General features: G+C 45.5%; 1 protein-coding gene across 2 annotated transcripts; it reads left to right on the top strand.

The window, feature by feature from the left end:
- The first annotated feature begins 2,462 nt into the window (after positions 1 to 2,462).
- Positions 2,463 to 21,819, top strand: LOC117252166 (uncharacterized). 2 transcript variants are annotated; one of them, XM_033618875.2, is made up of 4 exons: positions 2,463 to 2,741; positions 7,712 to 8,118; positions 8,230 to 8,427; positions 18,937 to 21,819. In XM_033618875.2, exons 2-4 carry the CDS (start codon positions 7,768 to 7,770, stop codon positions 19,165 to 19,167), a joined length of 780 nt encoding a protein of 259 aa, XP_033474766.2. In that variant the 5' UTR covers positions 2,463 to 2,741; positions 7,712 to 7,767; the 3' UTR covers positions 19,168 to 21,819. The 2 variants fall into 2 exon arrangements, with proteins under 2 accessions (XP_033474766.2, XP_033474765.2); XM_033618874.2 differs by having other exon boundaries at positions 2,463 to 2,746.
- The last annotated feature ends 437 nt before the right edge of the window (positions 21,820 to 22,256 follow it).

The raw sequence follows: 22,256 nt of genomic DNA, 5'->3' as shown, positions 1-22,256 counted from the left end.
TCAGCTGGCGTCTGTCCGGCTGGATGAACGTGTCCCAGGTGACGGCCTCAGGACCCCCCAGCTGTCTGGTTCTGATCAGGCAGCTCTGCAGGAAGCTGACGGGGTCGTCAGGATGATGGTACAAGACACCTGTTAACAGACTCTGACACAGAGAACACATGAAAGAGTCCCGGAGTCACTAACGTCCTCTGATCATCTGAATAAATCTGAACTAAAGTAAAACTAAAGGTTTTAATTGTATTTAATTTGATTTTTATTTCCAGTCTTTATTTCCTTTATTTTAAACCTCTGGACTCATTTTAAGCTGTTTCATCATAAAATCTCAGGATTCATGTTTTATTGGTTGATTTTTAACTTGTTTCTGTCAGTGATGTAAAACGCAGTTTGACTCATGTTTAATATTAACATCCTGTCTGTAGTGGATTCTCGGTCCAGCTGAGGACCTGACAGCATCAGATCTGTCACTCTGTCCACTCGTATTATGTGAAGTGTTGTTACCGTGGCAACGAACTGAGCATCATGTCTGGATGTTAAAACAAACCTCACGCTGTATGAGTCTGTCTGAACCTGCATTGGTTTCAGCCCTCACAGCAGAGCAAAATTTATCACATCTACCAGGAACATGAGAACAGACTGAAGGTTCTCCGACACAGAATGTTACTGACTCTGATATTTACAGTTCAATGAGACAGAAGGAGCCGCAGAGTGTAACAGATCAGAGTTGACTGACAGGACATGTATCAGACAGATCAATAATCAATAATCAGATGTAACTCAGGATCATAACCAGCTGGTTCCTCTGATCAGCGGAGACTCAACACAAACTGTAAAGATTCAGTCAGAACCGTCTCACCTCCAACAGCTGAGGAAGATGATGCTGACACAGGTATTCCTTCATCTCTGAGCTGCTCATAGTCATCACCTTCTTCTTCTTCTCCCTCTTCTTCTTCTTCTCTGGTTATTCTCACTTGTTCCTGTCTATCTATCTATCTATCTATCTATCTATCTGTCTATCTGTCTATCTGTCTATCTATCTGTCCGTCCGTCTGTCTGTGCAGTGTGTTCAGAGTGATGATGTCAGAATGATTGACAGCAGCAGCATCAGGTGGATGGAGTCATTGTTCCTGTTGTCTTTATGCTAATGAGGCCAACGAGCTGCTGAGACACATCACACAGAGACCTGATTGGATGACACAGTGTGACATCATCACAGTGACACCTGCTGGCAGAGCAGAGGAGGTGAAGGTCCAGGTGAAGGTGGTCAGGTATGTCGGGGTCTCGTTTAGAAGTGATGGTAGAACGGAGCGTTGATGGATCAACAGTTTGAGGTGACCTCAGTAGTGCTGCAGGTGTTATACTGGTCAGATGTGATGAAGAGAAAGCTGAGCTGGGACGCAAAGCTCAAGATGTAGCGGTCCGTCTGCACGGTCCAGCAACCACAGTCTTTCACTCAGGAGGCCAGTGTTCACTTCCTGTAAGACTGTAAAGCCAAATTCTGTTCTTTATTCCTAAACCCAACCACATGCTTTTGTTCAAGGAAGACGATGTCAAGTGGCGGTGTTGTACCCACATAGTGCTTTTATTTTGAAAGAGACTGTATGCAAACTGTACATTTCCTGTGAAAACAGAAATGTATTTTGAAAACAGGCAATGCATGTAACAGGCTGAAGTTGACAAGGCATCCCAGAACGTCAACAACCAACACACCCAGGGTACCTTGGACGTCATATGTGGACTCTTTCATATTTACTGTATATAGTTACACTCTTTTATATTTACTGTATATAGTTACACTCTTTCGTATTTACTGTATATAGTTACACTCTTTTATATTTACTGTATATAGTTACACTCTTTCATATTTACTGTATATAGTTACACTCTTTCATATTTACTGTATATAGTTACACTCTTTCATATTTACTGTATATAGTTACACTCTTTTATATTTACTGTATATAGTTACACTCTTTCATATTTACTGTATATAGTTACACTCTTTTATATTTACTGTATATAGTTACACTCTTTCGTATTTACTGTATATAGTTACACTCTTTTATATTTACTGTATATAGTTACACTCTTTCGTATTTACTGTATATAGTTACACTCTTTTATATTTACTGTATATAGTTACACTCTTATATTTACTGTATAGACTCACACTGACATCAGTTTCTATTAAACACTGTTAAACATTTGAACACCGTCACTCTGTCACACATCAACACTGTTCCAGTTTTTATTTTAATGCAGACACAGCTCTCTGTCAGTGTGTGTGGCATCATTATCTGGGTTCAACTGAATGGATCTCAACAATGCAGGAATGTGTGTGTGTGTGTGTGTGTGTGTGTGTGTGTGTGTGTTTGGACAGGGGGGGAAGGGACATGATTTGGAAGCCTCTCTGTGGTTGCCATAGAGACCGTGATGTAAGCCCAGAGGGGGAGTTTGTCCTCTCTCTTTCTCCTCTATTGTGTCAATGTGTGTGTGTGTGTTTGTCTAGTGTGTATTTAGTGTGTTATTGTGTAGTTAGTGTGTATTTATTGTGTGTTATTGTGTGTTCGGTGTGTATAGTGTGTATTTAGTGTGTGTTGTGTGCGGAGCGGCAGTAGATGGGAGATTTTCAGTCGGAGCAGAAACGAGCTGAAGAGAAGAAGTGAAAGAAGAGAAAAGAAAAAGAGTCTGACAGGAAACAGAAGAGAAGAAGAAGAAGAAGAGAAAGAGGTTGTGACGTTGAGGTGCAGTAAGTTTGAACCTTAAACTTTATTTAAACTGAAGATGATTCTGACTGTTTGTCTCATCAGCTTTTTAACGTCTGAACGACGTTTTTACTTTTGTGTTTGAAATAAAACTTTCAAACTGAAGATGAACTAAAACAAACATCACAATCAGTTGGTGTCGGAGCTGTGGGGTTCCTCCGTCTATCTGTCTCGGTGTAGTTCCCTGTGATGACCACAGGGTGGTGCTGACAGGTCATATGTTACTGAATGAACGCAATGACTCTGACACTGAATGTGTGTGTGTGTGTGTGTGTGTGTGTGTGTGTCCTTTGTGTTGTAGATGTGATCACACTGATTGTGTGTTGTTGACCTACTTCTGCTGCAGCTCAGTGAGAACAGATCAGAACCTGATGCTCAGCTTTGTATCTCCACAGGGTTCACTCACACTTTGAGCAGAAACATAACATTTTAAAGTTTCCCTCATCACTTACTGAACACTTTGTGAATAACTTCAGCATCAGACACAAAAAGACACCTCTCACAACGGTATGACACCCCCGCTAGGCGTTGCATCATACCACTGTGAGAGGTGTGTCAGTTTGAAACACTGCTGTCAACAGTGTCATAAGAATCAGAATCATCAAAACTTTATTGATCTGAGGACAAACTGAGATTGTTTTTTGAGTCTCTGATATGAAGAAAAGAAAGTTTTAAGAAGCAAGAATACAAGGATGAAAGAGAAGTCTATAAAGTCATAAAATTGAAATCAAAATGAGCATCATGCTACAATGTTTACAATTTTTCTTGATTATTTACACACATTTTCTGAAAGCATGCCTCATACTCTCAGAACTCTACACACAAATCAAAAAACACACACACACAATGGGCAAAACCCCTCAATTCTCCTGCAAAATTAAACTGTACATTCAAAACAATGTTATTTCTTCTCAAAATGTTATTTTGTTTTCAAATGACACACACAAACCATCATATGAATAGACATTTATAAGAACCAGTGGAACACTGATGTGCTCAATGTAAAACACTATGATGAATGGAAAACACTTCTCCATTCATCATAATGACTTAGGCCTTTTTTTTGTTCAGTGTTACACTTACTACAGACAGTACATACATAAGTGTGTTGTAAAATATTTTAGAATATTGTTTTTATACTCAGAACACACAAATACACGGTAACAAATATATTTTATTTTTCCCACAAAAACAATGTACACAGTGTACATCCCAACCAAAACAAAGTTGCACATACAGTAGTCTACATACAAAACAACAGAAGAATTTATTATATACAGTTACAGTAAAAAAACAAAACAAAACTATGCTGCCACATGGTCAACTAAAGTGGCTCGGATCTCATCAGAGATTACGGTCCTTGGCCTTCCTCGTCCTCGTCCTCCCCGTCCTCCTCCTCTTACTCTCACTCCTCTGGCTCTGGCTCTGCCTCTGTTTCCAATGTTGGCATCCATTGCTCCAAAACAGAAAAGCTCACCTGTTGCCCCTTTATGCTAAAGCTCTGATTGCTAATTGTAAAACTGTGTGACAGGTGTTTGCCCATGTGATGAGTCAGTGTGCATAGTAGGGCCATTAACTTTAGAATTTTGAATGACAGTGTGTTCCTTGTGAAAACAAGAGCTTTTCTTCATGAAAACTGTGCCAAATGCAGAGAATTGTGTGTAGTGTTTTGAAAAAAATGTGTTTTAGAACTGCAATTTGAGTGTAAAGCAGGAATCGTGCTTGTAGTTTAGCAGAATTGGTTCAGGGGGTTGGTGCATGAGTTACATGTTGTGGTCATTGTGTCTCAAGTACCAGTATTTGTGTGTAAACAATTGAGAAAAACTGTAAACACTGAATAAACTAATATTACATTCAGAAATCCAAAATATGTTTGATGTTATAATCTGCACTGCAGTTTTCACATCAGTAGAATAAACAAGAAGCTGTTCACTTCCTGTGTGAGTGTGGAAACAAACCATGATGATTTTATTGTGAAAATCAAACTGTGTTTGTTGGACAAACATAAATAAGAGGTTTTTATTTTGAAAAACACCGTGGATCTGACGAGTAGAAACTGTCCATTTCCTGTAAAAACATAAGTTTATTTTGAAAAGACACTAAGAATGTAATGAGCATAAACACCTCAACATCCAGCCTGGTCTCACTACTAAGTCGTCAGAATCCATGGTTTGGTCAGTGGCACGTAGCGTCAGACACCAACAAAGACATCCGTTTACATCAGCATGACACACAGCCGGTCACTGCGTCACATAGCAGGACAATAACAGAAGTTAAGGTGGCAGAAGTGTGAGTAGGGTGGGTGGGGTGGAGGATGGGTCCAACAACCATCAACCTGGATTAGAGTTGCCACCCGTCCCGTTTTTCCCAGAATTGTTCTCTTTTTTCATCAGCTGTCCCGGGAAAAAAAAAATCTCTCCCGGGAGAGGAGGCAGGCCCTGAACGACACATAGTGCGTCCAAATTCACACCTGTTCTTGTCTATGGTTTTTCTCCGCGACCGTGCGTCATAACGAGAAGCATATCGCGTGACACAGCGGAATCGTAGCTTTCCGAATGTTTTCACAGTGAAAAAAATGATAAAGTTACACTAAAATCATGAATAAGTTTAACAAAGCTTTCATACAGCTTTGCACACACATTACTGTTGGATGGATTACTCGAGAACGCAGGCTCGCACAGAAATGCCACACATATCACATGAAAGCGCAGGAGCAGAGCTTTCCACTGATACCACACACATCATTGTGCAGTCATCCCATCACGCTATAAATACAGATTAATTGTCTACAAAATAAAAACCTGACGAATTTCTTTACAATCCATTATACAGATCTTGTTATCAGTCACTTCATATAGTGAGGAATATCGTATCTTACCACGTCTTAGGCTTGCGTGTGTTTCTCCCTGTCTATCCACATTTGTAGTCCGGCTTTCAAGATGCAAATATCTCCATATTGTCCAGTTGACACTCCATCAAACTTTGTATGACAAGACCAGCCACTTCACCTTTGCGCACCCAGACAACTGCAGCCTAATTATGCATGCTGACAGGGCCATAGTCACCATATACATTGACACGTGCCCCCCCCCCCCCCCCCATGCCATTTTTTTTTTTTACTGCAATCAAAGTGGCACATATTATCTTGGAGGACATCATTGCACTTGGTTGACTATTTTTCTATGATCTTAGATGTAAATATTGCATGTTTCTTTCAGATAAAACACATTTTTGACTTGTGAATGAGTCAATGGAATTTCTTGCAATAATGAAAAAATACTGGCAATCATGTCCACCTGGCACAAACCACATGTTTTGTACAGCTGTGAAGTGACAGAATGTCCCACCATCATGGTTCTTATATTGCCAGATTCCAGAGAGTCTCCCCTCTTCAGATATGGCAGAATATGTCATTTTCCAACTTGCTATGCTGAGATACATGTCAAAATAATACAGATTTGTTTTTTTTCATTGATATAAAAATTAATATAAAATACAGGCACATAGAAGGACATGAAATGATGGCAAATTTCATGTTCATTGGTCAGTATGAACTGGTAATAATGGCCGAGCCCTCCGCCTCAAACATTTGGTCGAGTGTCCCTTTTTTTCACAAATCCAAGGTGGCAACCCTAACCTGGATATGTGACGAGAAGGTGTTGGAACAACAGACGCAGGAGGAGCGTGTCATGTAGACGTGACAGAACAGTGATATCATACCCTGGATATGTTAGAACCCTGTTAGCTGGTCTGTTAGCTGTCCTGTTAGCTGTTCTGTTAGCTGTTCTGTTAGCTGTCCTGTTAGCTGGTCTGTTAGCTGTTCTGTTAGCTGTCCTGTTAGCTGTTCTGTTAGCTGTTCTGTTAGCTGTCCTGTTAGCTGGTCTGTTAGCTGTCCTGTTAGCTGTTCTGTTAGCTGTTCTGTTAGCTGTCCTGTTAGCTGTTCTGTTAGCTGTCCTATTAGCTGGTCTGTTAGCTGTCCTGTTAGCTGTTCTGTTAGCTGTCCTGTTAGCTGTTCTGTTAGCTGTCCTGTTAGCTGGTCTGTTAGCTGTCCTGTTAGCTGTTCTGTTAGCTGTTCTGTTAGCTGTTCTTTTAGCTGTTCTGTTAGCTGTGCTGTTAGCTGTTTTTTTTTTTTTTTTCCCCCCGTTAAAGGGTTTTTTGGGGAGTTTTTCCTGATCAGCTGTGAGGGTCATAAGGACAGAGGGATGTCGTATGCTGTAAAGCCCTGTGAGGCAAATTGTGATTTGTGATATTGGGCTTTATAAATAAAACTGATTGATTGAAACTGAGCTGTTCTTTTAGCTGTTCTGTTAGCAGTCATGTTAGCTGTTCTTTTAGCTGTCCTGTTAGCTGTTCTTTTAGCTGCTCTGTTAGCTGTTTTTTTTTTTTCCCGTTAAAGGGGTTTTTTGGGGAGTTTTTCCTGATCAGCTGTGAGGGTCCTAAGGACAGAGAGATGTTGTATGCTGTAAAGCCCTGTGAGGCAAATTGTGATTTGTGATATTGGGCTTTATAAATAAAATTGATTGATTGAAATTGAGCTGTTCTGTTAGCTGTTGTGTTAGCAGTCATGTTAGCTGTTCTTTTAGCTGTTCTGTTAGCAGTCATGTTAGCTGTTCTTTTAGCTGTCCTGTTAGCTGTCCTGTTAGCTGTCATGTTAGCTGTTCTTTTAGCTGTGCTGTTAGCTGTTCTGTTAGCTGTCCTGTTAGCTGTTCTTTTAGCTGTCCTGTTAGCTGTTCTGTTACCTGTCCTATTAGCTGTTCTGTTAGCCTAGTGCTAACGTAAGTATTTAATCTGGTCAAGTTGTGTGTAACTACCGGACAGAGCTACCGTTAGCATGCTAACATCATGTTCAGACTGAGGAGCAGCTTTAAAGAGCTGAAACATGTTTGTCGTCTCTGACGTCAGTTTAATAATGATTTTACTTTAAATGACACAACTCTCTGTCTGATCAGATTTAGCTCCTCCCACTGATGACAACAGTGATTATAGCCCCGCCCACAGCTCCAACATGGCTGACAGGAAGCTCTCAGGTTTACCTGCCCCCTCCCTGTCTTCACCCTGTCATCAGAACGGCAGGATTGGGGGGATGACATCCAAAGGCTCCCCACCCCCCCACAGTAATGGCTGTTTGGAGGCGGGACCAGGATGCCTCAGTACCAGTAACACCAGTGCTGTTTCCCAGCGTCCCCCCACACCCAGCAACAGGATCTCAGCCTCCACCTCACCCCTCAGGACCCTCGCAGGTCTTGTGACTCCTGTGTCAAGTCCTGGTGCTGAAGGTGGCTCCACTCGGCCCCGGGGTCAGAGCCTTGGCTCCACCCTGAGTCCCAGGACCAGAACCATGACCTCCAGAAACAAGGTAACTGTCACCTGTCAGAGAGATGAACTCTAGAGATCAGAACGTGATGTGATGTTTAATGTGATCACATGACGTAACGACTCACACCTGGTCCCCGTGTTGTTGCTGTAGTGCAGGAGCAGCCAACAGGAGGAGCCAGAGGCCTTGTTGGACCTGATCCTGGAGTGTCAGGGTCAGAGACTGGAGGACCAGAGAGCCAGCCTCAGTCTGTTACCTGACCCAGGTCCAGCTGCTCTGTGTGGGGCCTGCAGCCCCGACCAGACCTCCTTACCTGGTCTGGACTTTTACTACATGCTCATACACTACCAGGTACGTCACCTGGAGACACTCTGAACCAGTGGGGACAGGGAGGGGGGACGATGATGAGACGAGGTGATAGTTTGTCTCCATCTGATCCTGATGAGTTTTTCATCTGGACTTCAGCTCACCATGTGAGGACAGTACAGACTGTCAGTCATGGACAGGGTGTGGAGAGCCTGAAACAAGGGCTTTATAAACAAACATTCAGGTGTCAACATGAAGACCCTAGATACCTGTACCCTGGAATACAGCATACAGCCAGCACTGGGTACGGGGTACAGGCAGAAACAAGATGAAGGGTACAGGCAGAAACCAGATGAAGGGTACAGGCAGAAACAAGATGAAGGGTACAGGCAGAGACAAGATGAAGGGTACAGGCAGATACAAGATGAAGGTTACAGGCAGAAACAAGATGAAGGTTACAGGCAGATACAAGATGAAGGGTACAGGCAGAAACCAGATGAAGGGTACAGGCAGAAACAAGATGAAGGGTACAGGCAGAGACAAGATGAAGGGTACAGGCAGATACAAGATGAAGGTTACAGGCAGAAACAAGATGAAGGGTACAGGCAGAAACCAGATGAAGGGTACAGGCAGAAACAAGATGAAGGGTACAGGCAGAGACAAGATGAAGGGTACAGGCAGAAACAAGATGAAGGTTACAGGCAGATACAAGAAGAAGGGTACAGGCAGAAACCAGATGAAGGGTACAGGCAGAAACAAGATGAAGGGTACAGGCAGAGACAAGATGAAGGTTACAGGCAGAAACAAGATGAATGGTACAGGCAGAAACAAGATGAAGGGTACAGGCAGAGACAAGATGAAGGGTACAGGCAGAAACAAGATGAAGGGTACAGGCAGAAACAGTCTGGTAACATTGTCCATCTGATGGATGGTGGATTGCCCAGTGTACTGGTTTAACTGGTTCCAGGTTTAAAGAGGGGGGCAAAGGACAGGTGGCAGGGCTCGACAGTGCGAGCGTTTCACTCGCATTTGCGACTAAAAATAGGTGTGTGCGAACTGTAAAAAATATTTAGGGGCACGTGTGAAAAAAATAAAAAAAATAAAATAAATAAATAAAATAAAAAAAATCAGCCGAAGCAGCCTGTATTTTTGTCAATAAAAAAATATGATAATCTAACCGCAAATGTTGGAGGAACTCCAGCCGCCTTCCCTCTTCCCTCTTCCCCGTGTAACACGGTTAAGAAACACACCGCCCGCGGAAGCGCCGCAAATAGCCTCGAAGCGCCGAGAAATGAAGCCAGTTTCCTTTCGGCGCCCATGTTAACCGATTGTGTCATCCACACCGGCCGCAGCGCGCAGCTTCGCCGCCGGCCCTGCAGCCGGCCCTGCAGCGATCATTTCGGCGCCTGGTCTATTTTCTGCGCGAGCTGCGAGCTAATGTGTCAAGCTGGGTAGTTACCCATGATGGAAAAAGAGCCCCAAATGTGACGGAGACAACAGCTGGGAGCAGAACCGCTTGTCGACCAGCGTGGAGAAATGCACGTCTAATGTGAACGGAAGTGCTCTGGCTCGCTGGAGAATTTCGGTGCGCTGCGCTTCGCAGGCAGGGCAGGCCCTGGCGTTATGGCCGGTTTTCCAAGCCACTGTCGGCACAGTGAATAGGCCTATAGTCCCACTGTCGGCAGCGTGGAAATAAGTGGCGGCGGGCCTCCAGCGAGGCCTGCTCCGTTCTCCCCGCAGTTAGGGACCGTTCGCCACGGTACCGCTGCTGGGCAGAGTTTCAGAGGACCTGGAGAATGTTTTAGGATAGTAATAACATCAGTGTTTCCACTACATTTATTTAGCAGCAGCGTGTCGCCACTGATAAATTATTGTCGTCGCTGCTGCTCCTTCAAAACATTTTTGCAAATGCACCACCACTCTGAGACATCTGTGCACTTGCACAGCGCAGCAGCCAGTATAGTGAGGAGAACAGCAGTGAGGGGAGTGGGGGAAGGCTCCTATTTAGGGATGCACCGAATATATTCGGCTGAATATTGCAAAAAAAAAAAACCACACACATTCGGTATTCGGTGGAATAAGTGAAAAGCAAGGCCGAATAATAGCAGCGTGTTTTGATAACGCAATCAAACAGCGTGCGGTGACGGACAGAGTAAAATGTCGGCAGTGTGGCAATAAACAGTAGCGGCGAATCCCACCGGTTGTGGGTTGAACGGGGGTCACAGACACGGACAGGAACACGTATTCCTGTCAAATATGGCGGCGCATTACAACGGCTTACCGGCGAAGAAGTCCGGCTCCAGGTGAATAACTTGTTGTCTTGACTGCCCAAAAGTACCTGAACAGCTGAGCCATGGTGGCATGTGGCATATCAGAGGAGAAACTTTAGGGACTGTTCGTTACTTATGAAGGGACTGTCAGTGTTATGTGCCAGACAAGGAAGCCAGGACCCAGCTGCAGAGTAAGTTCAAAAAACAGTTTATTTACAAAGTAGAAACAAAAAATCAGTTCACAGAAAAAATATGAGCAAACAAAGTATCAACCAAAACTCTTTCTGAGGGAAAAGTAACAACAGAAAAGGCTAAACTGAAAATCACCATTAACATGGGAAAAACGCAAGAACAAAAGTGCAACAAAAAGAGTGACAAGGCACAAAAACTCACTAAACCTGGAGACCAAACACTGAGCATAAACACGTGGCGAGAGGCAGGAGATCACAGAGAGCATAAGCGTAATACTAGAGCAAAGAGAATAATCCCGCATAGGAGACAAAGAGAGTGTGGCTTAAGAAGCCGGCTAATTAGGCAGAACGAGCTGCAGGTGTGCCGGGAGCCCAGTGCTCCCGGAGATCACCCTGCCCCTTGGCACTCATTCTGCAGGGAGAGGGAGAGAAGGATCAGATAGCAGCAAACACAGTTTCACAGAAAATCAGGACCACAACAGTACCCCCCCCCCTCAAAGGACGCCACCTGGCGTCCTACCTGGCTTACCCGGAAACCTGTTGTAGAAATCCCACAGCAATTGTGGGTCGAGGATGAGGGAGCGCCCAATCCTCGGGTCTGTACCCCTCCCAATCGACCAGATACTGGTAGCCCCTACCCTGTCTGCGCACGTCCAAGATCCGGTCGACGGTGTAGGCCGGATGGCCGTCAATGAGACGTGGGGGAGGTGGTGGGGGTGCAGGGGACTGGAGGGGGCTCTCCGTGACTGGCTTGAGGAGGGAGACGTGGAACACTGGGTGGACGTTTAGGGAGGCGGAGGTGGACAGCACTGGGGTTTATGATTTTCTCCACTGTGTAGGGCCCAATGTACCTGGGGGAGAGTTTTCGGGATTCAGTCTGGAGGGGAAGGTCTCGGGAGGAAAGCCACACTTGCTGGCCCACCTGGTAGTTGGGCACGGTAACCCGACGTCGGTCCGCTAGGTGTTGGTTGCGCTCAGCCGTTCTCCCTAACGCTGCTCTGGTTTCCCGCTCAGAAACCAGGGGGGCTGGTAGCCGGTGTTGATCATGAAGGGCGACAAGCCGGTGGCTGAGCTGACGAGGGAGGACGGGAGGCGGGAGGCAACGCAGCGCAGGGAGGACTCCAGGCTCTGGTTAGCCTGTTCAGTCTGCCCATTGGACTGTGGGTGATAGCCGGAAGAGAGGCTGGAGGAGGTTCCCAGGGCCCAACAGAAAGCCTTCCACACCTGCGAGGTGAACTGAGGTCCGCGGTCCGACACGATGTCCTGGGGGATTCCATGCAACCTTAAGACATGTGTGACTAACAAGTTAGCGGTTTCCAAGGCGGTGGGGAGTTTAGGGAGGGGGACAAAATGTACCGCCTTGGAGAAATGGTCAACCACTGTAAGTATGGTGTCGTTACCTTCGGAGGGGGGCAGTCCGGTAACGAAGTCCACTGCGATGTGTGACCAGGGACGAGGAGGGATGGGCAAGGGTTGCAGGAGACCCGCCGGGGGTCAGTGCGAGGGCTTGCTGTGCGCGCACACTGTGCACGCAGCAATGAAGATCTGGACATCAGAAGCCATGGACGGCCACCAGAAACGCTGCTGGATGAGGGCCAGAGTGCGGTGGACCCCTGGATGGCAGGCTATCTTGGACATGTGCCCCCAGGAGAGCACTGATGACCTGGCAGACTGTGGCACGAACAACCAACCCGGTGGACATCCGTCAGGAAGCGTCTGTCCCTGAAGGGCTTCCTGAACTTCCTGTTCGACTCGCCAGTGGACCTCCCCCAGCACACACTTGGGATCCAGGATGGTCTCCTTAGAGGGCTCCCTCCCCTCCAGGGCGAACTGACGGGAGAGTGCGTCCGGCTTGATGTTCCGAGACCCAGGGCGGTAGGTGATCGTGAACTGGAACCTGCCCAGGAACAGGGCCCAGCAGGCTTGCCGTGAGTTCAGGCAGCAGGCAGTGCGGAGGTAGGCGAGGTTTTTGTGATCTGTCCATACAATGAAGGGTTGAGCAGCCCCCTCCAGCCAGTGTCGCCATTCCTGCAATGCCAGCACCACCGCCAGGAGTTCTCAGTTCCCCACGTCGTAGTTGCGTTCAGCGGGAGTGAGGTGGCGTGAGAAGAAGGCGCAGGGGTGGAGCTTGTTGTCTGAGGGTAGGCGTTGGGAGAGGACGGCCCCGACCCCGGAGTCCGAGGCATCAACCTCGACCACGAATTGCCGCTCAGGATCTGGGTGCACAAGAACAGGGGCATTAACAAACACGTTCTTAAGTTTCTCAAAAGCAGACTGTTCAACAGGAGACCAGGCAAAACTGAGTTTGGATGACGTGAGGCAAGTGAGTGGGGCCGCCAGGCGGCTGTAGTTCCTTACGAATCTGCGGTAGAAATTTGCAAACCCCAGGAAGCGCTGCAACTGCTTGCGGGTGGTGGGAGCTGGCCAGTCCTTCACGGCCTCCACCTTGGAGGGATCTGCCTGCAGCTGCCCCCTCTCGACCACAAAACCCAGAAAACTTACAGATGGTACATGAAATACACACTTTTCTGCTTTGACATACAACTTGTTTTCTAACAATCTTTTCAAAACATCTCGTACATGGGACACGTGTTCTTCCATAGAGCTTGACAAAATCAGGATATCGTCTAAGTACACAAAAACAGTTTTGTTTAGCAGATCTCGTAGTACATTGTTAACCAGGCATTGGAAAATGGCAGGAGCATTTGTGAGTCCGAAAGGCATGACTAGGTATTCAAAGTGACCTAAGTGGGTGTTAAATGCTGTTTTCCATTCATCCCCTTCTCTAATCCTGATGAGGTGATAGGCGTTTCTGAGATCCAGTTTGGAGAAGACGCAGGCGGTGTGTAGGGGGCTGAAGGCGGAGTCAATCAGGGGAAGTGGATACTTGTTTTTGACTGTGATTTCGTTTAGACCAGTGTAATCTATGCATGGACGCAGGGATTTGTCTTTCTTTTCTACAAAGAAAAAACCAGCCCCCACGGGACAGGAGGAGGGGCGAATGAGGCCAGCTGCCACAGACTCTGTAATGTATTTTTCCATGGCCTTACGCTCGGGTTTGGACAGATGAAAAAGTCTTTTGGTGGGGAGAGAGGCACCAGGAAGCAAATCTATGGCGCAGTCTATGGGGGGGCAGTGAGGAGGCAGAGGTTTTGCTGAAAACTTGTTGTAGGTCATGGTAGTCAGGGGGTACATTAGATAGATCAATTACCTCATGTGCTGGGGATGGGTCTGTAGGTCTGGCTGGCAGGGCGGAGTGGAGGCAGTGGGCGTGGCAGTGGAGACTCCAGTTACGGATGGTGGCAGTGGACCAATCGACGTGGGGGTTGTGAAGCTTGAGCCAAGGGATTCCCAGAATGACAGAGCTCAGAGATGATGAGATAACATACAGTTCTAGGTGCTCATGATGGTTGCTGGAGAGTACTAATTTCAGTGGTTCAGTTTTATGTGTAACCAGTTCTAATAGCTGGCCGTCAACGGCGTGTATCTCCTTGGGGGAGGTTAGTTCATATATGGGAATGTCATGAGTCTTCACAAAGTTACTATCAATAAAACTATCGTCGGCACCGGAGTCCACCAGCACCTGGACCGGAACCGAGTGAGTCCGTGAATCATACCTGGTACTTGGATTCTCGAGGCAGAGGAGGAAGAGATGCGGCTCACCAGGGTCCCCCCTTCTACTGGTGAGCCTTGTCTTTTGGCACCTCTGGGCAGCGGGAGACGAAGTGGCCCCCTTGGCCGCAGTAGAGACACAGCTTGTCTCGCATCCTGCGTTGTCTCTCTGCCGAGGTGAGGCGGGCTCGTCCCAGTTGCATGGGCTCGTCAGCAGGTGGCGGTCGTGGCTCGTGAGCGTAGTAGGTGGTGTCAGGAAGTCCCGGGGTGGAGTCTGGTGAGCTGGGTTGAGTGCCGGAGGGAAAGCCGCCTCTTCTTCATTTCCTGACGTTCCCTAGCCCTTTCTCGTATCCTATTATCAAGGCGGATGGCTAGATCAATAAGGGAGTTGAGTGAATTACACTCCTCCCGAACCGCCAGTTCGTCCTTTAATTCCCCTGCCAACCCCTTAAGAAAAATGGCCTGAAGAGCCGAATCCCCCCACCCACTCTCAGCCGCTAAAATGCAGAAATTTACAGCATATTCTGACACTGAAAGGCGACCCTGTTGCAGATCAAGTAACTGGCTTACAGCCTGTCTACCCTTTACCGGGTGATCGAAAACTTGTTTCATCTCATCTGTGAATTGGTGGTAATCATTGATTAGCTCGTGCTGTTGTGAGGAGATAGCTAAGGACCAAGCTGCTGCCTGTCCGGTGAGCAGACTCATAACAAAGGCTACTTTAGCTTGAGGAGTGGCATAAGTGTGGGGTTGTTGTTGATTAAATACTAAATTACACTGGTGTAGAAATTGTGAGCATGTCCCTAAATCTCCGGAATACCTGGCTGGTATGGGGATATATGGCTCGCGAGCTTGAGATACTGGGCCGGTCGGCTGGTCGTCGGCTGGGTGGTGAGCGGCGGAACCAGGAGAGGGAGCGAGTTGGTCTTTTAGTGCTGCCATCTGACCGCCCAGTTGAGAGATGCTGGTGGTGAGCTGCTGCAGGTGTTCCATCACCTGCCTCAGGGACGACTCATGTTGATTCACCATGGCAGCTTGTGAGTACACGTTTCAAACTGTCCGACTCTGCTGGGTCCATGCTGGCTGGATTATTCTGTTACATGCCAGACAAGGAAGCCAGGACCCAGTTGCAGAGTAAGTTCAAAAAACAGTTTATTTACAAAGTAGAAACAAAAAATCAGTTCACAGAAAAAATACGAGCAAACAAAGTATCAACCAAAACTCTTTCTGAGGGAAAGGTAACAACAGAAAAGGCTAAACTGAAAATCACCATTAACATGGGAAAAACGCAAGAACAAAAGTGCAACAAAAAGAGTGACAAGGCACAAAAACTCACTAAACCTGGAGACCAAACACTGGAGCATAAACACGTGGCGAGAGGCAGGAGATCACTGAGAGCACGAGCGTAATACTAAAGCAAAGAGAATAATCCAGCACAGGAGACAAAGAGAGTGTGGCTTAAGAAGCCGGCTAATTAGGCAGAACGAGCTGCAGGTGTGAGATCGCCCCGCCCCTCAGCACTCACTCTGCAGGGAGAGGGAGAGAAGGATCAGATAGCAGCAAACACAGTTTCACAGAAAATCAGGACCACAACAGTCAGGGGAGGAGGGTGGCTGGTTGATTTTTATTTCATTTATTTATTTTATTTTGATCCCCCCTATGTTAATCACTTATTGATGCTGTTTCTGAAGTATGAATAAGTCAATAAGTAATTTATTCCATTGAAATATCATTGATGTATTATAGAAAAGTGATTTATCTTTTTGTAAATGACAAAAGGCACATCTGCCTCAGAACCATGATACTTTCACTGGTATTGTACTATGGGTCCCATTTGAGGGATGAGGAAACACTGAACATTATAGGCTATAAGATAATCATATTGCAACGATAATATATATAAGATCACATTAAAGACAAAATTAAATTGCAATATTTTTTCAAAACTTGATGATTTTACCTTTCTGTACATTTTGTATACAAATTCATTAAATAATTTTGCTTGTAAATGTCTATTTGCATCACGTTTATTACGGAAAACACATTATTTGATCAATTTACTTTGTGCCCCTAAAGTTCTTTGTGCGCTCCTTACTTTTTCAACTTAGGAGCACATGTGCTCCTTGGGAAAAAAGTTAGCGTCAAGCCCTGGGTGGACAGGTGTGGTTCTGTGAGAGAATGGGGAACAGTATGGAGGAGACTGGACAGGTGTGTTATGATCTTAGTCCCTGTATGTCCGTCTCACTGTATCTCCCTGTGTCTCATCATGTGTCTTATTGTGTCTCACTGTGTCTCACTGTGTGTCATTGTGTCCCACTGTGTCTCCCTGTGTCTCATCATGTGTCTCACTGTGTCTAATTGTGTCTCATCATGTGTCTCATGATGTGTCTCACTGTGTCTCCCTGTGTCTCATCATGAGTCTCACTGTGTCTCACTGTGTGTCATTGTGTCTCACTGTGTCTCCCTGTGTCTCATCATGTGTCTCACTGTGTCTAATTGTGTCTCATCATGTGTCTCATGATGTGTCTCACTGTGTCTCCCTGTGTCTCATCATGAGTCTCACTGTGTCTCACTGTGTGTCATTGTGTCTCACTGTGTCTCCCTGTGTCTCATCATGTGTCTCACTGTGTCTAATTGTGTCTCATCATGTGTCTCATGATGTGTCTCACTGTGTCTCCCTGTGTCTCATCATGAGTCTCACTGTGTCTCATTGTGTCTCATCATGTGTCTTTTTGTGTCTCACTGTCTCACTGTGTCCCACTGTGTCTCCCTGTGTCTCATCATATGTCTCACTGTGTCCCACTGTGTCTCCCTGTGTCTCATCATATGTCTCACTGTGTCCCACTGTGTCTCCCTGTGTCTCATCATATGTCTCACTGTGTCCCACTGTGTCTCCGTGTCTCATCATGTGTCTCACTGTGTCTCACTGTGTCTTATTGTGTCCTACTGTGTCTCCCTGTGTCTCATCATATGTCTCACTGTGTCCCACTATGTCTCCGTGTCTCATCATGTGTCTCACTGTGTCCCACTGTGTCTCCGTGTCTCATCATGTGTCTCACTGTGTCCCACTGTGTCTCCGTGTCTCATCATATGTCTCACTGTGTCTCACTGTGTCTTATTGTGTCCTACTGTGTCTCCCTGTGTCTCATCATATGTCTCACTGTGTCCCACTGTGTCTCCGTGTCTCATCATGTGTCTCACTGTGTCTCACTGTGTCTCATTGTGTCCTACTGTGTCTCCCTGTGTCTCATCATATGTCTCACTGTGTCTCCCTGTGTCTCATCATATGTCTCACTGTGTCTCCCTGTGTCTCATCATATGTCTCACTGTGTCTCCCTGTGTCTCATCATATGTCTCACTGTGTCCCACTGTGTCTCCCTGTGTCTCATCATGTGTTTCACTGTGTCAATCAATCAATCAATCAATTTTATTTATAAAGCCCAATATCACAAATCACAATTTGCCTCACAGGGCTTTACAGCATACGACATCCCTCTGTCCTTATGACCCTCACAGCTGATCAGGAAAAACTCCCCAAAAAACCCTTTAACAGGGAAAAAAAACGGTAGAAACCTCAGGAAGAGCAACTGAGGAGGGATCCCTCTTCCAGGACGGACAGACGTGCAATAGATGTCGTACAGAACAGATCAGCATAATAAATTAACAGTAATCCATATGACACAATGAGACAGAGAGAGAGAGACAGAGAGAGAGAGAGAGAGAGAGATGCAGGTAATGACAGTAGCTTACAACAACATTATTGAAAGTAATAATATTATAGTTATAGTTCTGGCTACTGTGGTACAATATGTTGAAAGTATGTATTAATATCTGGCAGTATACATGTGTGACAATAGTCATATGTGTATAATAACAGTAGAAGTATGACTAATGACTAATGATGGCAGCAGCAGCAGGAGGCATCTGGCAGGACCACGGCAGCAGCACAACCACACACGTCACGCTGTCCAGGCACCGCTGTGATATGAGTTAATCTGAGAGACAGTGGAGCACAAAGGCTCCGGAGAAGAAGCCGAGTTAGTGACATCCAGAATGGCCGAGTTAGCAAGATGCAGTAATAGAATACGAGAGAGAGAGAGAGAGAGAGAGAGAGAGAGAGAGAAGGAGAGAAGGTGCCCGGTGTATTATAGGGGGTCCTCCGGCAGACTAGGCCTAAGTCAGCCTAACTAGGGGCTGGTACAGGGCAAGCCTGAGCCAGCCCTAACTAGCTTATAAGCTTATAAGCCTAACTAATAAGCTTTATCAAAGAGGAAAGTCTTAAGTCTAGTCTTGTCGAATTGTGTCTCATCATGTGTCTCACTGTGTCTCCCTGTGTCTCATCGTGTGTCTCACTGTGTCTAATTGTGTCTCATCATGTGTCTCACTGTGTCTCATCATGTGTCTCACTATGTCTCACTGTGTCTTATTGTGTCTCATTATGTCTCATTGTGTCTCATCATGTGTCTCTTTGTGTCCCACAGTCTGACAGGATGGAGGACCAGAGGTGTTCCCTCCCTGACCTGGATGATGTGGTGGGTTCAGTTCCTGAGGGACAGGAGGACTTCTTCAGTCTGGTTCAGAGGGTTCAGTCCAGGAGGATGGACGAACAGAGAGCATCACTGCTGCTAACACACTCCGAGGATGGCCACGATCCACACATCAACACACACACAGCAGGCTTCTCCCCCCATCATCATCATCATCATCACTGATGAAGAGCAGGGCCCACAGGAACTGCTCCTGTGTGTCAGACTGTGGAACCCAGTCTGGATCTTTCATCGGGACATTTGAGATTATTTTAGATGTTTCAGTGAATCAGTAATTCAGACTGTGTCGTCATGGAAAAAACAAAGTGACAATGAAATGGTGAACGCACCCTGAAGGTCTGACCTGAGAACAGGACAGAGGGTTGTGACTGCAGTTTAAGGTTCCTGTAGAATTTGTTTTATGAGAGGTTTCTTGTGACTCATGATATACCTGACACACCTGACCTTCGTCCTCCTGTCAGGGACACATTGCTCAGAGCAGTGGAGGAAGAGGACGGTTACCTGGAACGTTTGGACAGAAACAAGATTTAAAATATTTCAAACATCATCTTTACTCCTGTTCTGAGGAAGGAAATACACTCAACGTGTTTATTACACCTCAGTGGGCCTAATGAGTCCCTGAATGACTTCCTGAATGAGTTCCTGAATGAGTTCCCAAACTAGTTCCTAAATGAGTTCCTTGATGAGTTCCTAAAGGAGTTCTAGGATGAGTTCCCCAACGAATTCTGGAACAAGTCTCTGAAGCAGTTCTTGAATGAATTCTTGAGCAACTTCCCTGATGAGTTTCTGAAAGAGTTCCCAAACAAGTTCCTGAATGAGTTCCTGAACTAGTTCCTAAATGAGTTACTTGAGTTCCTTGATGAGTTCCTTAAAGAGTTCTAGGATGAGTTCCTCAACGAATTCTGGAACAAATCTCTGAAGCAGTTCTTGAATGAATTCTTGAGCAACTTCCCTGATGAGTTTCTGAAAGAGTTCCCAAACAAGTTCCTGAATGAGTTCCTGAACTAGTTCCTAAATTAGTTCCTTGATGAGTTCCTAAAAGAGTTCTAGGATGAGTTCCTCAACAAATTCTGGAACAAGTCTCTGAAGCAGTTCCTGAATAAGTTCTTGAACAACTTCCCTGATGAGTTTCTGAATGAGTTCCCAAACGAGTTCCAAAATTAGTTCCTGGGCAAGATCCCGAAGATGTTCCAGAAGGAGCCCCTCAACAAATTCTTGAACAAACTCCTGAGCAGGTTCCTTAATAAATTCCTGAAAAAGTTCTTGAACGAGATCCTGAATAAGACAGCAGCATTTAACAACTAATAACAGCAACAGGATGTTTTATTTTGGTGGTACAGATCAGAGAGAACAGACAGATTGCAGATTTGATCTTTGTTTAAAAACTTGAGTATCAGAGTTCTGATTCTCACAGTTCTGGGGCCTAGTTACAGAAAATGATCCTCACTGCTTGTCATGTCCAAAGTTCTGAAGTACAGAAACACAACACCCAGGTGGACGTGCTAATTTTACACCCTTTATGGGCGAGCTGCCTGTAAAGGGTCTAGATCAGTCTGTTTTGGGTTTGACATTCTCATCGGCCTCCATGCTGCTCTCTGCAGTTTACTAACCTGTTTTCAGGCCGTGTGTGACATTGAAAGTGACACAGCAGAGAGCAGAGAAAAATAAAACCAGAGCATCATACTGGTCTAGTGCACAGCTCTGCAGCAGACCAGTATGACTCTCCACTGTCAGTGGGAGAGGAGTCTATGTTAGCAGGTTTTCCAATGTTTAAAAAAAAAACACCCATACTCGCACTAGTTTTAGATGAAAGGTGGTGAATCTCAACATCTGGGAGTTGGTGTTGTTCCCCTTCTTCAGCTTCACCGCCGTACAGACACATTTTCATCAGTTCCTTTGACGTTAGGATGTACGGAGTCTTTACCATCCTGATTTAAGATTCCTAACATGAGAAGCTTGTCGGTTGTGTACGAGCTGAATTCCTGTTCTGACCTAAGACAGTTTTAGTTTAAGATTTGTTTTTCTACATGCAGTCAGGAAACATGTTTCTGTGACACCAACAATCCAAATGTCTTCCTGAACTGAGAAATGATTTCAGACTGATGAAGTTTCTGTAACGACGCCGTCAGACCTCATGATGAGATGAAGTGTGATGATTCCCGAGCACGGCACCGCTGCTGCTCACCGCTCCCTCGGGATGGGTCAAATGCGGAGAACAAATTTCACACACTCAGGTGTGTGACAATCAGTGGAACTTTAATCTTAATCTAGGTGTCATGTTTAAAACCACAGAGAAGTTGTCTCGACACGCTGCAACTGCGTCTGACTGATGTCAGCTGACTCCGCCCCTCCAGACTGCAGACAGAGGTTTCTGTTTCTCAGAGAGAGGTTTTTCTTACTTCTTGTCGTCCGACTGTTTTCAGGAAGTAAAATGGATTTTATGTTTTTTCTTCATGTGACGGACTGAACAGGCGTGTTCAGTGTCAGTGTTTTTTGTCTCCAGATGGCTCGCCGCTGTGTGATGTCATACGTAAAGAAGATATCCTGTGATGAGACATTTATCTTCTTCTCTGAAACTCCATGACGACCAGTGAGGATGTTTGTCTGTCCCGTAGCTAGTGTCTCTGTGTCTTTAGAGACGATAACACGTTACTGATCCTACTGATCTATTAAACATCAGATTTGATTCTGACCCACAGACAAAGAACTGAACTGAAACACGACTTATTTCTTAACCTGAATATTTCACATTATGCATCTGAAGAGTTGAATTTGTAATGAACTGAAACTTTGAATAAAAATCTTTGTGCATTTTTATGTTTATGACTAAAATCACAGTTGATCATTTAGTTAAACGACAGGAGATCTGAATGTACCTGAAGTGTGTGAAGTAAAAGTCCTCATGGTTAAGGTAAGATATAATAATGTAATTATTGATCCTCACAGGGGAAACTCTGTCACTGCAGCAGCTCACTCACACACACACACACACACACACACACACACACACACACACACAGATAAATCAATATTCAGTTCAATAAAACTTTATTTATCCTGACAGAAGTTCTTGTCCCAGAGAACGCTTCAAATACAGGAAGTGAATCTGAGTGACGTGAACTCGTCTATCTTATTAACCTGCCATCTCAGGTTCCCATAACGATAGAGGGAAGATTCAACCTTTACCTCCTCTTCGCCAGCGTTCATCTCTTCCTCCTCCTCCTCCTCCTCCGAAGCTTTGTGGGGATTTCAGG

The sequence above is a fragment of the Epinephelus lanceolatus genome, chromosome 9 (assembly GCF_041903045.1).
Source record: "Epinephelus lanceolatus isolate andai-2023 chromosome 9, ASM4190304v1, whole genome shotgun sequence".
Taxonomy (NCBI): domain Eukaryota; kingdom Metazoa; phylum Chordata; class Actinopteri; order Perciformes; family Serranidae; genus Epinephelus; species Epinephelus lanceolatus.
The sequence above is the reverse complement of the archived record's forward strand: the minus strand, read 5'-3'. Positions and strand labels throughout refer to the sequence as shown.